Source organism: Somniosus microcephalus, chromosome 13 (assembly GCF_052327205.1).
Source record: "Somniosus microcephalus isolate GS21.2 chromosome 13, FLI_Smic_1.0, whole genome shotgun sequence".
Taxonomy (NCBI): Eukaryota; Metazoa; Chordata; class Chondrichthyes; order Squaliformes; family Somniosidae; genus Somniosus; species Somniosus microcephalus.
The window spans coordinates 77,150,237-77,167,260 of NC_140999.1; the positions used below are offsets into that span (position 1 = coordinate 77,150,237).

At 45.5% G+C, this 17,024-nt stretch overlaps 1 protein-coding gene across 4 annotated transcripts in view; it reads left to right on the forward strand.

Annotated features, from left to right (window-relative positions):
• The window catches only part of LOC147108428 (DNA-binding protein RFX2-like), a 160,058-nt gene that overhangs the window by 121,190 nt on the left and 21,844 nt on the right, over positions 1–17,024 (forward strand). For all 4 annotated transcript variants that reach the window (XM_086005057.1, XM_086005058.1, XM_086005059.1 and 1 more), the window contains 4 exons: positions 4,120–4,232; positions 5,126–5,277; positions 7,972–8,069; positions 10,112–10,261. In XM_086005057.1, the coding sequence (XP_085861183.1) occupies positions 4,120–4,232; positions 5,126–5,277; positions 7,972–8,069; positions 10,112–10,261 (513 nt within the window). The remainder of the gene's footprint in view (positions 1–4,119; positions 4,233–5,125; positions 5,278–7,971; positions 8,070–10,111; positions 10,262–17,024) is intronic.

A 17,024-nucleotide genomic window follows, 5' to 3' on the forward strand; every position in this document is an offset into this window, starting at 1 on the left:
ACTGTGAGGTGAGGCGTGCTGAGAGATTGTTGGGGGTGTGGGTGCTTTGAGCACTGTGAGGTGAGCTGAGCTGAGAGATTGTTGGGGGTGTGGGTGCTTTGAGCACTGTGAGGTGAGGCGTGCTGAGAGATTGTTGGGGGTGTGGGTGCTTTGAGCACTGTGAGGTGAGCTGAGCTGAGAGATTGTTGGGGGTGTGGGTGCTTTGAGCACTGTGAGGTGAGCTGAGCTGAGAGATTGTTGGGGGTGTGGGTGCTTTGAGCACTGTGAAGTGAGCTGAGCTGAGAGATTGTTGGGGATGTGGGTGCTTTGAGCACTGAGGTGAGGCGTGCTGAGAGATTGTTGGGGGTGTGGGTGCTTTGAGCACTGTGAGGTGAGCTGAGCTGAGAGATTGTTGTGGGTGTGGGTGCTTTGAGCACTGTGAGGTGAGGCGTGCTGAGAGATTTTTGGGGGTGTGGGTGCTTTGAGCACTGTAAGGTGAGCTGAGCTGAGAGATTGTTGGGGGTGTGGGTGCTTTGAGCACTGTGAGGTGAGCTGAGCTGAGAGATTGTTGGGGGTTGGGGGTGCTTTGAGCACTGTGAGGTGAGGCGTGCTGAGAGATTGTTGGGGGTGTGGGTGCTTTGAGCACTGTGAGGTGAGCTGAGCTGAGAGATTGTTGGGGGTGTGGGTGCTTTGAGCACTGTGAGGCGTGCTGAGAGATTGTTGGGGGTGTGGGTGCTTTGAGCACTGTGAGGTGAGCTGAGCTGAGAGATTGTTGTGGGTGTGGGTGCTTTGAGCAATGTGAGGTGAGGCGTGCTGAGAGATTGTTGGGGGTGTGGGTGCTTTGAGCACTGTGAGGTGAGCTGAGCTGAGAGATTGTTGGGGGTGTGGGTGCTTTGAGCACTGTGAGGTGAGCTGAGCTGAGAGATTGTTGGGGGTGTGGGTGCTTTGAGCACTGTGAAGTGAGCTGAGCTGAGAGATTGTTGGGGGTGTGGGTGCTTTGAGCACTGTGAGGTGAGGCGTGCTGAGAGATTGTTGGGGGTTGGGGGTGTGGGTGCTTTGAATTGAGCCCCACATCACATGGCCATTTCAGGACAAGTGCGGAGCTGATTGTTGTGTTCTCATACTGTGAGATGCCCTGCCTTGCTATGGACACGTTGTAGTTCTGCTGAATATGGAGAATCCTTTCACCAACATGATACTTTACTTTAAATGTTTGTCTTTTTCAATTTTGCCTAGCCTGAAACAAAACCTGTACTTTGAAGTTGAATGTTTGTGTCTCCCTTTTCCGAAAGGGAAATTTTGCTCAATTGTTTTGTAATCATGAGGGAAGAAATTGGAATAGTCTGGGCACCACAAATCATCTGGTTCTACTTCCCATTCTAACACTAGTGTCCCTTAGCACTTGAGAATTTCTGCTTTTTGATGCTGCTAGATGTGGATCGAGAGCTATATCTTCGACAGACTAGCGGGAGAAATGGGTCTGTAAAAGGGCAGTGTCCAGTTAGGTGTTAAAAAGCCGTATCGGTTGTATATTGTTCTAGTCGGTGGTCCAGACCATTACATAGAATGTAGGAAGTCATGAAAGAGGGTAAAACACTTGAGGGGAGGCAAGAGGGAAATGGGAATTCCCCCTCTGATCTTTTCCTCCCTCCATTTGTAAAAGCATTCAGCCTCCACATCAGTACTGCTGAGATCAGTAACTGGACTTGTGGGTGCGATCATCACTTCTGTCTTTGTAAGATACGTGCTGCCAGGTTCTTCCAAACAGACTGGCACTACTAACTTAGCACTGACTGTTCACAGAAATAATCCTACTCTTACCTGAATGTCCACACTTAAAAAAAAAGCATTTGTACAGACAAAGCAAAAAACTCTCAGCCTAACTTTACTTAACTATTGTATTTCTTACCCAGTGTATAAATCGACTTTTTCATTCTGGCATTGTGCATTTCAAAGGAATCCATGACTCTAGTCTTTGTGCTTCTCACAGTCTATTCCAGTCCAGCTTCAGTGTCTACCTCCCTAAAATTGAGTCTTTTTTGTACAAAACTTATCCTTGCTGAGTCTGATGCCAAACTCCAATAGGCCAGTGCTTAAAAAGAACTGGAGACTGTCCTTAAGAATATAAGAAATAGGAGCAGGAGCAGGCCATTTGGCCCCTCGAGTCTGCTCCACCATTTAATGAGATCATGGCTGATCCAATTTTGGCCTCAACTCCACTTTCCTGCCCGCTCCCCATAACCCTTGATTCCCCTGTTGCTCAAAAATCTGTCTATCTCAACCTTGAATATATACAATGACTCAACTTCCACAGCTCTGAGGTAAAGAATTACAAAGATTCACGACCCTCTGAGAGAAGAAATTCCTCCTCATCTCCATCTTAAATGGGCGACCCATTATTCTGAGACTATGCCCCCTAGTTCTAGATTCCCCCACGAGGGGAAACATCCTCTCTGCATCTACCCTGTCCAACCCCCCTCAGAATATTATATGTTTCAATAAGATCACCTCTCATTCTTCTAAACTCCAATGAGTATAGACCCAACCTGCTCAACCTTTCCTCATAAGACAACCCTTCCATCCCAGGAATCAACCGAGTGAACCTTCTCTGAACTGCCTCCAATGCAAATATATTCCTCCTTAAATAAGGAGACCAAAACTGTATGCAGTACTCTAGGTGTGATCTCACCAGCGCCCTGTACAGTTGTAGCAGGACTTCCCTACTTTTATACTCCATCCCCTTGCAATAAAGGCCAACCTTCCATTTGCCTTCCTAATTACTTGCTGCACCTACGTGTTAACTTTTTGTGTTTCATGTACGAGGACCCTCAGCATTATGTAGTCTCTCTCCATTTAAATAATTTTCTTTTCTATTCTTCTTACTAAAGTGGATAACCTCACATTTTCCCACATTATACTCCATCTGCCAAATTCTTGCCCACTTATTTAACCTATCTATATCCCTTTGCAGAATCTTTATGTCCTCCTCACAACTTGCTTTCCCACCTATCTTTGCAACATGCTCTGCTTCTTTCAGCTCTTCTTGGTATTAAATGGTTTCATGATTGAATCATATGACTCTTGTTCCTTGGTAACACACTATCCAACCTTGAATTGTATCCCTTGGGATGAGATGTTACATGTAGAATAATGAATCCAATATGAACTAAAGACCAGCAGCCAGAGATGGGTTGTGTATCCCCGACCTTTTTAAATAAAGTAATATTTTTGAAGAAGCCAAGCAAACAAACCTTTCTGTCTTTGCACTGTGTGGTAGATGATGAGTAATGGCCTGTAATATTTTAGACTATCTTCCCACAATTGGAAATTACATATTACAATTGTGACAGACCACAGGATGCACAGATGGACAGATAGGTGGCAAATGCAGTTCAACGTAAACTAATGTGAAGTAATACATTTTGAAAGTAAGAACCGGAAAAGAGACTCCACCTGAAGTGGTGAGATGTTATTGCAGTCGAAGGGCAAGGGGCCTTGCAGATACACAGATCATCAAAACTGGCCATACAAGCATTTAATGCCATGAAAAAGGCAAATGGAATCCTTGGTTTTATATCTAGAGTCAGAATATTAAAACAAGGAGGTAATGTTCAACTTGTACAAGACTGTATGCTGAAGTTGCTGCCTCCATTTTAATAGATTTGTAGTCACGTTGCTGTCCCAATCATGTCCTTAATCACCTAATTTATAATCAGTCTATTTATGATATGTCTTTTTTGGTTCTCACAGACAGAATGTCTCCTGTCCACCATTTTGTGCTTTGCCTCCATTTTCAACCCGAGCTTTTTAACGCACAAAGCTAAAGAGAAATTCTTATTTCCATTACAACTTGGGTAATAGGTAGTTTGTATGTATGTTGTGATAGGGCAATGAACTGATTATCAGAATCAAAATGTTCATATTTACAATTGTGGTCGCATTGGGTGGAGCAAGTTAGTTTTATCATTAGTAAATGTTAATTGTTATTTCTTTGCATTGTTAGCAATCTAGATAACTGCATCCTTAAGAAGCTGCTCCTGTTTACTGAAAATGCACTGTATGGTTTGCTGTGCATTTTCCTAAATGAAGTTTTAATTACCTATCCCACCTCACATAACAAATGAATGGTTTCCTTTACAGGCAATGCTGGATGTTGTAATAAACCTTCAGTTTCACTACATTGAAAAACTTTGGCAGACTTTTTGGCATTCGACTCCCTCGCCTAGTGATGGTGCTTCTGTCACTTCAGTGAAGTAAGAATATTACAAAACTTTGCAACAATTCATTGATTATTTGACCAAACTGGAAGGGCTGATCTTCCACAACGTGAGCTCCTGGCATAGCCTCCCCTCCAGGAGCGTATATTGGCAAATCCTGGTGCGCTGCCTACAATTATCTACTCATTTTAATAGTTGGAAAGTCATGGAATGCAGTTTGACAACATGCACTCCTGGGGAGGGGGTGTTGGGAGCGGGCTGGGTCATACGTGGTGGATGGGGGGAGGGCTCTAGGCCAGAGCCTTGCTTGCTTTCTTGGGGAGGTAAGGGCTGTGTGCTGGCTCTTACTACACTGATGTATATTCAGACAGTGTTGAATGGTTTCTTATTGCTTGACGTCCAGGAGTGCTATGGCTGTCACCCCCACTTATAGGAGGGTTACAGTCGCCCACAGAGTCTAGTGGCGCTGTCAGGAACTGCTGCTTCTAATGGGAGGGCATTTGCATAAATGACATTGCTGAGACACAAGGGGTTGATTTGAAATTTTCATTTAAAATACTTCAGGTTGCATTTGTTCTGACTGATTCACTGCTGTACCTAAAGATCCAGTCCTGGCTGGAGGAGGAAAGTGTGTCAGTGATTAAGAGGGAATCCTAGAAGGAATTTGAAGTTCTTTAAATTTTTGTGGAATTTATTTCATTGTTATTTATGAAGTGTTAATTTTAAATGCCAGTTGTCCAATGCTCAATGTTTGGTTTCAAACTTGCTATTGGTTCTTAATGGTAAGAGATAGTATCTGTACATAGATGTTACATGGATCTGCAGCAGAGTGGAATATGTGGGTCAAGCTCAGCCAGCAAGACATGCTGTTGAGTTTCTACTTGCTGTGTTGGTTGTGAAGTTGCTTTGTGTTTCTCATTGTTGTGTAGTGAGGAGGAAAGTGAGGCCGTTTTCCCCAAAGACAAACTCATCAACCTCTGTAAGTTTGAGCCCATCATTAAATGGATGCGGAGTTGTGATCACGTGCTGTACCAGGCGCTGGTGGAAATCCTTATCCCAGATGTGCTGCGACCTGTCCCCAGTGAGTAGTTTGTGATTATTGCTCTTTGCTATTGTGCTTCTGTATTCATGCCCTCGCCCCAAGCAGTTGACATGCTATGAGGTTTTTTTAATTCATTCTCTGATGTGGGCTTGACCCATTTATTGCCCATCCCTAGTTGCCCAGAGAATATGGTAAAACGACAGAGGGGCTTGCTAGAACCCTTGAGAGCGCAGTTAAGAGTCAACCATGTTGGTGTGGGACTGGAGTCATATATCAGCCAGACCGGGTAAGGACAGCATGCTTCCTTCCCTGAAGGACATAAGTAAACCAGTTGGGTTTTTATGAGAATCTGACAGTTTCATAAACTCATACAGCATCGAAGGAGACCATTTGGCCCTTTGTAGCACGTGATGGCTCTTTGTTAGAGCTATACGATTAGTCCCACTCACCTATTCTTTCTCCATAGCCCTGCAAATTTCTCCTTTTCAAGTATTTATCCAATTCCCTTTTGTAAGTTACTATTGAATCTGCTTCCACCGCCCTTTCAGGCAGTGCATTCCAGATCATCACAACAACTCGCTGCGTTAAAAAAAGTGTCTCCTCATCTTCCCCCTTGTCCTTTTGCCAATTATTTTAAATCTGTGTCCTCTGTGACCCTTCTGCCACTGGAAACAGTTTCTCCTTATTTACTCTATCAAAACCCCTCATAATTTTGAACACCTTGATTAAATTTCCCCTTAACCTTCTCTGCTTTAAGGAGAACAATCCCAGCTTCTCCAGTCTCTCCACATCGCTGGTACCATTCTGATCAATCTCCCCTGCACCCTCTCCGGGGCCTCGACATCTTGGTCAGGGTCACTTTCATTGATTTACAGGTTTTTTTAAAAACTGAATTCAAATTCTCAAACTACCATAGTGGGATTTGAACTCGCATTCTCTGGATTATTGGTCCTCTCCTTTGGATTATCAATCCAGTAACATGTATACTCTGGCCTTGCAGAGATGTGTCCCCATGGGTGAACAATTACCTGATTTGCAGTAATCTGCTTACTGGATTTAATCAGTTTTTCACCATGCTATCAAAATCTGATCCAAATAGTGGATATTACCACACAGACCAGGCACTTCACAGACAAACCACTCCTAACTTTATTTCACAGCCATACCCATGATTTCCTGTCCACATAAGTTTTCTTTCTGTGTCACAATTTGAATTATGTCAACACTTTATAACGCCAAAGCCCTAGCCCAACATTTTAAAATGGAAAAATCATATGGCAACATCTCGTCAACACCTCGGCCTGTCACGGTACAGCTACAGGCCTCCCTCCACTAGTGGTGCTATAGTGCAAGTTCCGCTTCTTCTCCCTCCCCACCCCGGGTCTGCCTGCTATTTTTTTTTAATTGATCTGCTGCATTTTAGAAAATTTAAATTTGCATTTTGTCTCATTTTTTACTGTGTGCTTAGTGCTATATTCCACACTCTGTAGAGCACAACATGCCCCCAGCTTCCCTGTAGTGTCCCCATCTTTAGATTTGGTAGACTGGCTGATCATCAATTAAATTGCTCATTGTGATTTAGGGCCTCCTAATACAGCCGATGAGTTTTGGTTGACCCAGCACTGGCTACTGTAGTACTGAGAACTGGAAATGCATAATTATACAATATCTGAAACAGCAAATGCACACCCAATCCTTACAACAAACACTAGCTAATGGCAAATAATCAGAGACTTGAGCACAAAATCTAGACTGATACTCCAGCGTAGTACTGAGGGAGTGCGGCACTGTCCCAGGTGCCATATTTCGGATGAGATGTTAAACAGAGGCCCCATCTGCCCTCCTCAGGTGGACATAAAAGATCTTGTGGCACTATTTTGAAGGAGAGCAGGAGAGTTCTCCTCGGTGTCGTGGTCAATATTTATCCCTCAATCAACATCTATAAACAGATGACTCCTTCATTATCCCATGGCTGTTTGTGGGAGCTTGCTGTGCGCAGATTGGCTGCCGCGTTTCTTACATTACAACAGTGACTACACTTCAAAAAGTACTTCATTGGCTGTAAAGCGCTTTGGGACGTCCTGAGGTCATAAAAAGCGCTATATGAATGCAAGTTCTTTCTTTCTTCCTTTCCACATTCTTCTCTTTATTTCCCTTCACCTGTGCCCAACACTATTCCCTAAGCCACATGCAAGGGCTGTGCCATGTTCCCAGACTCGGTCATTGCCTCTATGGAGCTCACTGCTGGGGAAGGGGGGGCCTCCTTACCTGTTCCCAAGCCCCTGCTCACATATCTCTATAGAGCTCACTGCTGGGGAAGAGGGGGCCTTCTTACCTGTTCCCAAGCCCCTGCTCACATACCTCTATAGAGCTCACTGCTGGGGAGGAGGAAGCCTTCTTACCTGTTCCCAAGCCCCTGCTCACATATCTCTATAGAGCTCACTGCTGGGGAAGAGGGGGCCTTCTTACCTGTTCCCAAGCCCCTGCTCACATACCTCTATAGAGCTCACTGCTGGGGAGGAGGAAGCCTTCTTACCTGTCCCCAAGCCCCTGCTCACATACCTCTATGGAGCTCACTGCTGGGAGGAGGGAGCCTTCTTACCTGTTCCCAAGCCCCTGCTCATGTACCTCTCGAGCTGAGTGACGAGGGCTGCAGGGGAAATGCTTGAGGTCGCACAGCATCTTCTCGCCCAACCCCATCAGGTATGCCATTAATTCTTGGTATTTCTTCAGGTGCCTTGACCCAAGCTATTCGAAATTTTGCCAAAAGTCTGGAGGCGTGGCTGATGAGTGCGATGAACGGCTTCCCTCAGCAGATGGTTCGGACCAAGGTGAGACTTAGTATGATCTTTAATCCAACACTGCCACCATTCAAACCGTTCTCAACAAGTTCACCCTGTCAGATTTATTTTCATGGAATGAAACTGAATGCAATTTTTCAATTCCTTTAGAGGATTTTAGTTTTGAACATATACAAAAACCAAATGGGTCCTTGTATTTTTCCTTTTGAATTCTGCTTTACTGTAATCAACTTGGATCCTTTTTCTGTGGGAAAACAAGGTGACAGGCAAAGGTTATGGACAACACTGGCAAGGTTGGGAATAAAAATGAGAAGGTATGTCGGGAAGGAATAGTGGATGATGCTGAGATTGAGTTGTACAAAGCCTGAAAGAGTAAAGAAAGGCTGAACTTTGACTCTCTTTAAAAAAAAAGAAAATGAAAAAGTTCTTTGTGGGCTCCTTGAACTTCAAGGCCTGGTATTCTTCAGAGCTGTATGCTTTCTTAAATAAAAGAAACTGCTAATGTTTATCCTGTTTGTTGTGTTTCAAGTTTTTAACTGTTTGTCCATGGAAGGATTTAGGTATATTTTTATTGAACTAAATTTATCTTGCAAGGGATTAAGTCCACAGGACAGCCGTTGTTGGGGATGCGGATTAGAATTCAGACACAGCATCTATTCAGATTACTTGTAACGACGGAGGTTCACTAAAAACATCCCATTAAACGTTCACACATGAGGTGTTGGAACGGCCCTGCTCGTTTGAGCTTAGCAGGGTGGATGTTCGATTTGATTGGTAGTTCAACTGGCCAATCCCTGAACACCGACCTAGAGGAGGGTCGGCAGTCAGTCTGTTGGCATTCTGCCCAACAAAGAAAGGACGCGGGAACATGCACAGGCAGCCTGTTTTGAGCTATCGGAGAAGCCAGGCCTGGAGAGTGAAGGTACTCTAATTTCAGGGCTGACCCATTTGAGAGTTTTCTGTTCCAAAGAGTGCATTTAGGCCACTAACACAGACAGTGTGGCAAACTTTATTATTTGCCATGTTACAAGGACCATCATGAAAATAAGTCGAAATAAGGTGAAATTTATTTAAAATTTTACTCTCTCACTGCTTGTGAAATAAATCAGCCTATTGAGTTATATTTGGTTCTGTCTCATTAAAATGTTTATCAGATGGCTTTTAGAAGATTGGAGAAGAGGACATGATGGAACATGCGAGATTATATTTTCCAGCTTGATTGTTACGGCCCTCGGGCACGCTATCATATAGGCAGTAAAGGTAGACCCCTGATCGTAGGGAACACTGGGTCCACTTACAGGAGAGACCAGCACTCCAAACCCAAGAGATTATTTGGAGAAAACCCAAAATTTGTAACACTGGTTGACGTAAGAAAACTACTAGGCACTTGGTCTAAGCATTAAACAAAGCTTTAATCAACATGGCGATCTAGTTGTGTCCTTCACTAGTTCCTGTAAAAGAATGTCCTGAGCAAGCTGGGCCCATGCCCGAGTATTTATACTCTCCCTGGACAGCGCCACCAGCAGGCTGCCCAGTATTATTTCATAAGTCATTTCCACATGAATGACAAGATTCATGTCACTGGTTATATGAACTAAAGTTTCTCTATTAGCAATCAAATGGTAAGGATAAAATTATTTTTCCACTGGTCATTTATTTTGGGAAGAGGTACTGAATAACGGACTGAAGTATTTTTTAAATAGCAATGCAGGAAGTGTAACCACCTTCAGTGCAATTGGCCTGTAATTGAAGCTGTTTAACCTATCAGCATTATTGAGGAACAAACCCATCATGGTAAAACCATCGACTTATTTTATCTGGAAAGTACACATTGCATATCCATAATACTACATTGTTGATAGCTCACCCTAATGGAACCAAATTACTTGCATGGACTTCATTCACTGTGCCTTTATTGGCCATTAATTTAGTTTATTTGGAACTTGTTTTGTCCAGCTGAGGATATGGTATGAGGATTGTGATATGTGGGTGTTGGGAAGTGTGGGTGTGATGCACCGTGAGTAGTAGTTTGCTGACTGACTGACTGATTGCTTTATTGTGTTTTTTTTAAGGTGGGAGTAGTTAGTGCCTTTGCACAAACATTGCGCAGGTACACATCCCTGAACCACCTCGCACAGGCTGCCAGAGCCGTGCTACAGAACACGTCACAAATCAACCAGATGCTCAGTGACCTCAACCGTGTTGACTTTGCTAACGTACAGGTGAGATCTCCCAGCTAGGTTGTTACTTCGCATCATCTTTGTCAATCCCTTTCCCCACCCCTCTACCCTCATCTTCAACACCAAATACAAACAGCCATGGCTTTCTTAAGTTTGAGGCAATCCATCCAGCTACCTGTGCCGGCAATCCTCTGCCTGCAATCCTCTGCCTGCCCTCCTGCTGCCGGCTGCCCTTGCTCACCCTATTTCTCATACCCGAATTTGTAGTTTCTCTCCCATCTACCCTATCCCCTCCAAGGTCAACTCATGACACACACCACCAGCTCATTCAATCCCCTCCCCACCTAATTCTTGACTGCCTAATTCTCTTTACTGGCATTCATGCTTAATACTCCCTTTGCTCAAGCACCATCCCTCTTCCTTTCAAAACTGCTGTCTTTATCTCTCTCCTTCCTCAAAAAGCCTACTCTTGACCCTTTCCACCCCCCCCCAACCAATGTCTCTCTTGTCTCTAGCCTCCCTTTCCTCTCTAAGGTCCTTGAACATATTGTCAGTTGCCAGCTGTGTGCCCATCTCTCCCAAAACTTCCTGTTTGAATTCTTTCAGTCTGGCTTCTGCCAATCTCACAGTGCTAAAAGCACCCTGGCCAAAATCATAAACAATATCCTCTGTGACAGCGACCACTATCCACTATGCATTAACTTTCCTGGTCCTCCTCGATCTCTCCACAGCTTTCGACACAGGCGACAATGCTGTTCTCCCCCATTGTGCAGCTCTGTGGGACTGCACTTGCATGGTTCCACTCTCATTTGCCCCAAAGTAGCCAGTGGATGTCCAGTAACATGTTTTTTTTCCACCAGCCCTGCAGTCACCTTCAGAGTTCCCCAAGGATCTATTATCCTTAGGCCCCTCCTCTTCCTCATATACCTGCTGCCCTCAGTAACATCATCCACAGGCACATGGTCAGCTTCCCTATTTATGTGAATGATGTCCACATCTACCTTTCCTCTAATTCCCTTGACCAAATGGCCACCTCTATTCTGTCACACTGTCTGATATTAAACATAGAAACATAGAAGATAGGAGCAGGAGTAGGCCATTCGGCCCCTCGAGCCTGCTCCGCCATTCAATGAGATCATGGCAGATCATCCAAACTCAGTACCCTGTCCCTGCCTTCTCCCCGTATCCCATGATCTCTTTAGCCTTAAGAAATACATCTAACTCCTTCTTGAATACATTTAATGAATTGGCCTCAACTGCCTTCTGTGGTAGAGAATTCCACAGGTTCACCACTCTCTGGGTGAAGAAATTCCTCCTCATCTCTGTCCTAAATGGCTTACCCCTTATCTTTAGACTGTGACCCCTGATTCTGGACTTCCCCCGCCATCGGGAACATCCTTCCTGCATCTAGTCTGTCCAGTCCTATTAGAATTTTATAAGTTTCAATGAGATCCCCTCTCATTCTTCTAAACTCCAGCGAGTATAAGCCCAGTCGATCCAATCTCTCCTCATACATCATTCCTGCCATCCCAGGTATCAGTCTGGTGAATCTTCGCTGCACTCCCTCCATGGCAAGAACATCCTTCCTCAGATAAGGCGACCAAAACTGCACACAATACTCAAGGTGTGGTCTCACCAAGGTCCGGTACAACTGCAGCAAGACATCCTTGTTCCTGTACTCGAATCCTCTTGCTACGAAGGCCAGCATACTATTTACCTTCTTAACTGCCTGCTGCACCTGCATGCTTACCTTCAGCGACTGGAGCACAAGGACACCCAGGTCTCGTTGCACTTCCCCTTCTTCCAATCTACTGCCGTTCAGATAATAATCTGCCTTCCTGTTTTTGCCACCAAAGTGGATAACCTCGCATTTATCCACATTATACTGCATCTGCCATACATCTGCCCAATCACCCAACCTGTCCAAATCATACTGGAGTTTCTCGGCATCCTCCTCACGGCACACACACCCACCCAGCTTTGTGTCGTCTGCAAACTTGGAGATATTACTTCTAGTTCCCTCGTCTAGATCATTAATATATATTGTGAATGGCTGGGGTCCTAGCACCAATCCCTGCGGTACCCCACTAGTCACTGCCTGCCACTCGGAAAAAGAGCCGTTTATTCCAACTCTTTGCTTCCTGTCTGCCAGCCCGTTCTCTATCCAAATCAGTACCTTGCCCCCAATCCCATGTGCTTTAACTTTGCACGCTAATCTCTTATGCGGGACCTTATCGAAAGTCTTCTGAAAGTCCAAATACACCACATCCACTGGTTCTCCCTTATCTATTCTACCAGTTACATCCTCAAAAAATTCCAGTAGATTAGTCAAGCACGATTTACCTTTTGGAAATCCATGTTGACTTTGTCCGATCCTGTCACTGTTTTCCAAGTGCTCTGCTATTACATCTTTTATAATGGACTCTAGCATTTTCCCCACTACCGATGTCAGGCTTACCAGTCTATAATTCCCCGTTTTCTCTCTACCATCTTTTTTGAATAGTGGGGTAACATTAGCTACCCTCCAATCCATGGGAACTGTTCCAGAATCTATAGAATTTTGGAAGATGACCAGCAATGCATCTACTATTTCTAGGGCCAGTTCCTTAAGTACCCTAGGATGTAGATTATCAGGCCCTGGGGATTTATCAGCCTTCAATCCCATCAATTTCCCTAACACCATTTCCCTACAAATACTGATTTCATTCAGTTCCTCCCTCTCATTGGACCCTATGTTCCCCCACATCTCTGGGAGGTTATTTGTGTCCTCCTTTGTGAAGACAGAACCAAAGTATGTATTTAATTGGTCTGCCATTTCTTTGTTCCCCATTATAAATTCCCCTGATTCTGATTGCAAGGGACCTACGCTTGACTTTACCAATCTTTTTCTCTTCACATACCTATAGAAGCTTTTACAGTCAGTTTTTATATTCCCTGCAAGCTTACTCTCATACTCTTATTTCCCACCTCTTAATTAATCCCTTTGTCCTCCTTTGCTGAATCCTAAACTGCTCCTAATCCTCAGGTTTGCTGCTTTTTCTGGCCAATTTATATGTCCTCTCCTTGGATATTATGCTATCCCTAATTTCCCTTGTTAGCCACGGTTGAGTCACCTTTTTTGTATTATTTTTATGTCAAACAGGGATGAACAAATTCTGTACTTCATCCATGCGATCTTTAAATGTTTGTCATTGCATATCCACCATCAACCCTTTAAGTAACATTCCCCAATCCATCCTACGCAACTCGCGCCTCATACCATCGTAGTTTCCTTTATTTAAATTCACGACCCTAGTCTCTGAGTCAAATACTTCACTCTCCATCTTAATGAAGAACTCTATCATATTATGATCGCTCCGCCCCAAGGGGCCTCGCACAACAAGATTGCTAATCAATCCTTTCTCATTACATAATACCCAGTCTAAGATGGCCTGATCTCTAGTTGGTTCCTCGACATATTGGTCCAGGAAACCATCCCGTATACACTCCAGGAATTCCTCCTCCACAGTATTGTTACTAATTTGGTTAGCCCAATCTATATGTAGATTAAAGTCACCCATGATAACTGCTATGCCCTTATTGCACGCGTCTCTAATTTCCCGTTTAATGCCATCCCCAACCTCGGCATTACTGTTTGAGGGTCTGTATACAACTCCCACTAACGTTTTCTGCCCCTTGGTATTTCTCATCTCTACCCATACAGATTCCACATCATCAGAGCTAATATCCTTCCTTACTATTGTGTTAATCTCCTCTTTAACCAGCAATGCTACCCCACTTTTCCTTTTTGCCTGTCTTTCCTGAATATTGAATACCCCTGGATGTGGAGTTCCCAGCCTTGGTCACCCTGGAGCCATGTTTCCGTAATCCCAATCATATCATATCCATTTACATCTATTTGCGCAGCTAATTCGTCCACCTTATTACGAATGCTCCTCGCATTAAGACACAAAGCCTTCAGGCTTGTTTTTTTAACACTCTTAGACCTTTTAGAACTATTATTTACTGTGGCCATGTTTGATTTAAACCCTTGACTTCTCTGCCTGCCACTTTTGCTTTTCTCCTTCCTGTCTTTTCCTTATATCCTTGTTTCCCATTCCTCTGTCTCCCTGCACAGGTTTCCAACCCCCTGCCATTTTAGTTTAAACCCTCCCCAACAGCACTAGCAAATACTCCCCTAGGACATCGGTCCCGGTCCTGCCCAGGTGCAAACCATCCAGTTTGTACTGGTCCCACCCCCCCCAGAACCGGTTCCAATGTCCCAGGAATTTGAAACCCTCCCCTTTGCACCATTCCTCTAGCCACGTATTCATCTGAAATATCCTTCTATTTCTAATCTGACTAGCACATGGCACTGGTAGCAATCCTGAGATTACTACCTTTGAGGCCCTATTTTTTAATTTACCTACTAGCTCCCTATATTCAGCTTTTAGGACCTCGTCCCGGTTTTTACCTATATCGTTGGTACCTATATGCATCATGACAACTGGCTGCTCACCCTCCCCCTCCAGAATGCTCTGCAGCCGCTCTGAGACATCCTTGACCCTTACACCAGGGAGGCAACATACCATCCTGGAGTCTCGTTTGCGGCCGCAGAAATGCCTATTTATTCCCCTTACAATAGAATCCCCTATTACTATAGCGCTGCCACTCTTTTTCCTCCCGTCCTGTGCGGCAGAACCACCCACGGTGCCAGGAAGTTGGCTGCTGCTGTCTTCCCCCGATAAGCCAACCCCCCAACAATATCTAAAGTCATGGATTTGTCAAAATTTCCCCCAACTTGACATCAGGAAGATTGAAGCCTTCCATTTTTAGTTCCCTCCATTAACTCTGGTTCCTTGTCAATGATTCCAACTCCTTCCTGGTAACTCAATTAGGCTGAATCAGGGTGTGCAAACCTTGATTTATCCAATGTCCTTTTTACTGGTATCTCATCCTCATCTCACCGTTAATTCCAACCTATTCAAAACTCAGCTGCCCATATCCTGTCCTGCACTGAGTCTCGCTCAACAATCATCCCTGTACACACGGATCTACACCACCTCCCTGTCCCCATTGAATTTCAAATCCTATTCCTCACCTTCCAAACTCATCTGCCCTTGTATCCCTTCCATCAGCCTTTGATGCTCCAACTCTGGCTTTCAATTCATCTCCTTTCTCTCCCTCCCAGACCATTAGAGGCTGATCCTTCAATCACCTCAGTCCCATTCCTTCGAACTCCCTGCTTAAACCCCTTTGCCTATCTACTTCTCGCCCTGCCTTGAAAAAACGCCTTGAAATACATTTTTCGACCAGGTTTCTGGTTAACTCTCCCACCATGACTCGCCATTTGTTCCATTGTTTTCTCCTCTGTGAAATGCTTCGTAATGTTTTTCTACATTAAAGGCGTTCTATAAATGCAACTTATTGTTACAGGCACTAAGTAAATGCCGCTTCTTGGATTACTTTTTCTTAATTTCCCTCTTGTTTTATCCTCCCCTCCTCTCCTGGGATGTTTCCACAGATGCCAGCCTCCTTCCTGCTGTTTGGCAGAGAACCCAGACAGTGGATGTCTGAGAGAGGAGAGATGGCCCGTGACAGATTGGTCATAGGAATTCTTTCAACTCGGAAGAGATTCTGGGGTAAAAATTGGTTAGCGCCCCAAAAAAGTTAGCACCCCCGCGGCCAATTTTCCCAGGTAGTGCCCCAAGAGGGATGGGGGGCGCTACTGATAGCTCCCCGCGTCCCTCTTGGGGTGGTGGGAGCCAATATCGCGGCTCTACGTGCTGCAGCACCGCAGTACTGCAGGCCTTCCTCCCCTTATTAAAGGGGAGGGGCCTGGCGCAGTGCGTCCCGACGCCCAGCTGGGCCACCAGGGATCGGGAGTGCTGGCAAACGAGCCCAGCACTCAAGAGGAGAGCCGGGCTCATGGAGAGCAGCTGGCACCCCGCGGGGGGGCTTCACCGGGGACGGCAACAGGGGCAGGTGCTGGCAGATGGCCAGCAACAAAAATGGCTGCCCGCCACCTCCCCTTTAGCGCCGCCCTGGCCGCAGGTAGGCCCACCTGACCCCGGTGGACATCGCGTCTGGCGGTAAGTCGGGGGGTGCCACCCAATATTACAGCCGGGGCACAAGCAGGGCACTGTGCATGGCGATGATGTCATTGCCTGCGGCGCAGTGCCACGCCGCCGCTAACCTTCCGCTGAATTTCGTGGGAGGCGTTAGTAGCGCCACACCTGGACGCTAGTTGATTTGCGCCCCAATGGGAGGCGCAAATCAACCGAACTTAGCCCCCTCCATATTTTAATATTTCTTCACGGGAGTTGCTAGCTTGGCAGTATTGTGAGAAACTTAAAATGTCTCCTTTACTTTCTGCAAGATCTCCTTTTGCTCAGTTTGGATTTCAGAACATAGTTAAGGGGATATAGTTAGGGCCCCTTATTGAGCTAACCAGCTTGGCCATTGGGCAACTCTATGTACAAGATTCACATCACAGATGTTGGCTCAAAATCAGTGGGGGGAAAATTCAGTTGGTTGCGCCACCCGTTAGCGCCTTAAGAGGGCGCTAAGTGGGGCGCAAACCAACTAGCACCCGGGCGTGGCACTGCCCACGCCTCCTGCCAAATTCAGCGGGAGGTTAGTGGTGGCGCTAACCGATAGCGCTGCGCCGCTGGCGATGACGTCATTGGTATGCGCAGCGCCCCGCTCACGCCCCGGCCGTGATCTTCGGGAGCGCCCCCTGATTTACCGCCGGACGCTATGTCCGACAGGGTCAGGGGGGTGTACCTGCGGCCGGGGAGGCGCAATTTAAAGGCGAGGTGCGGGG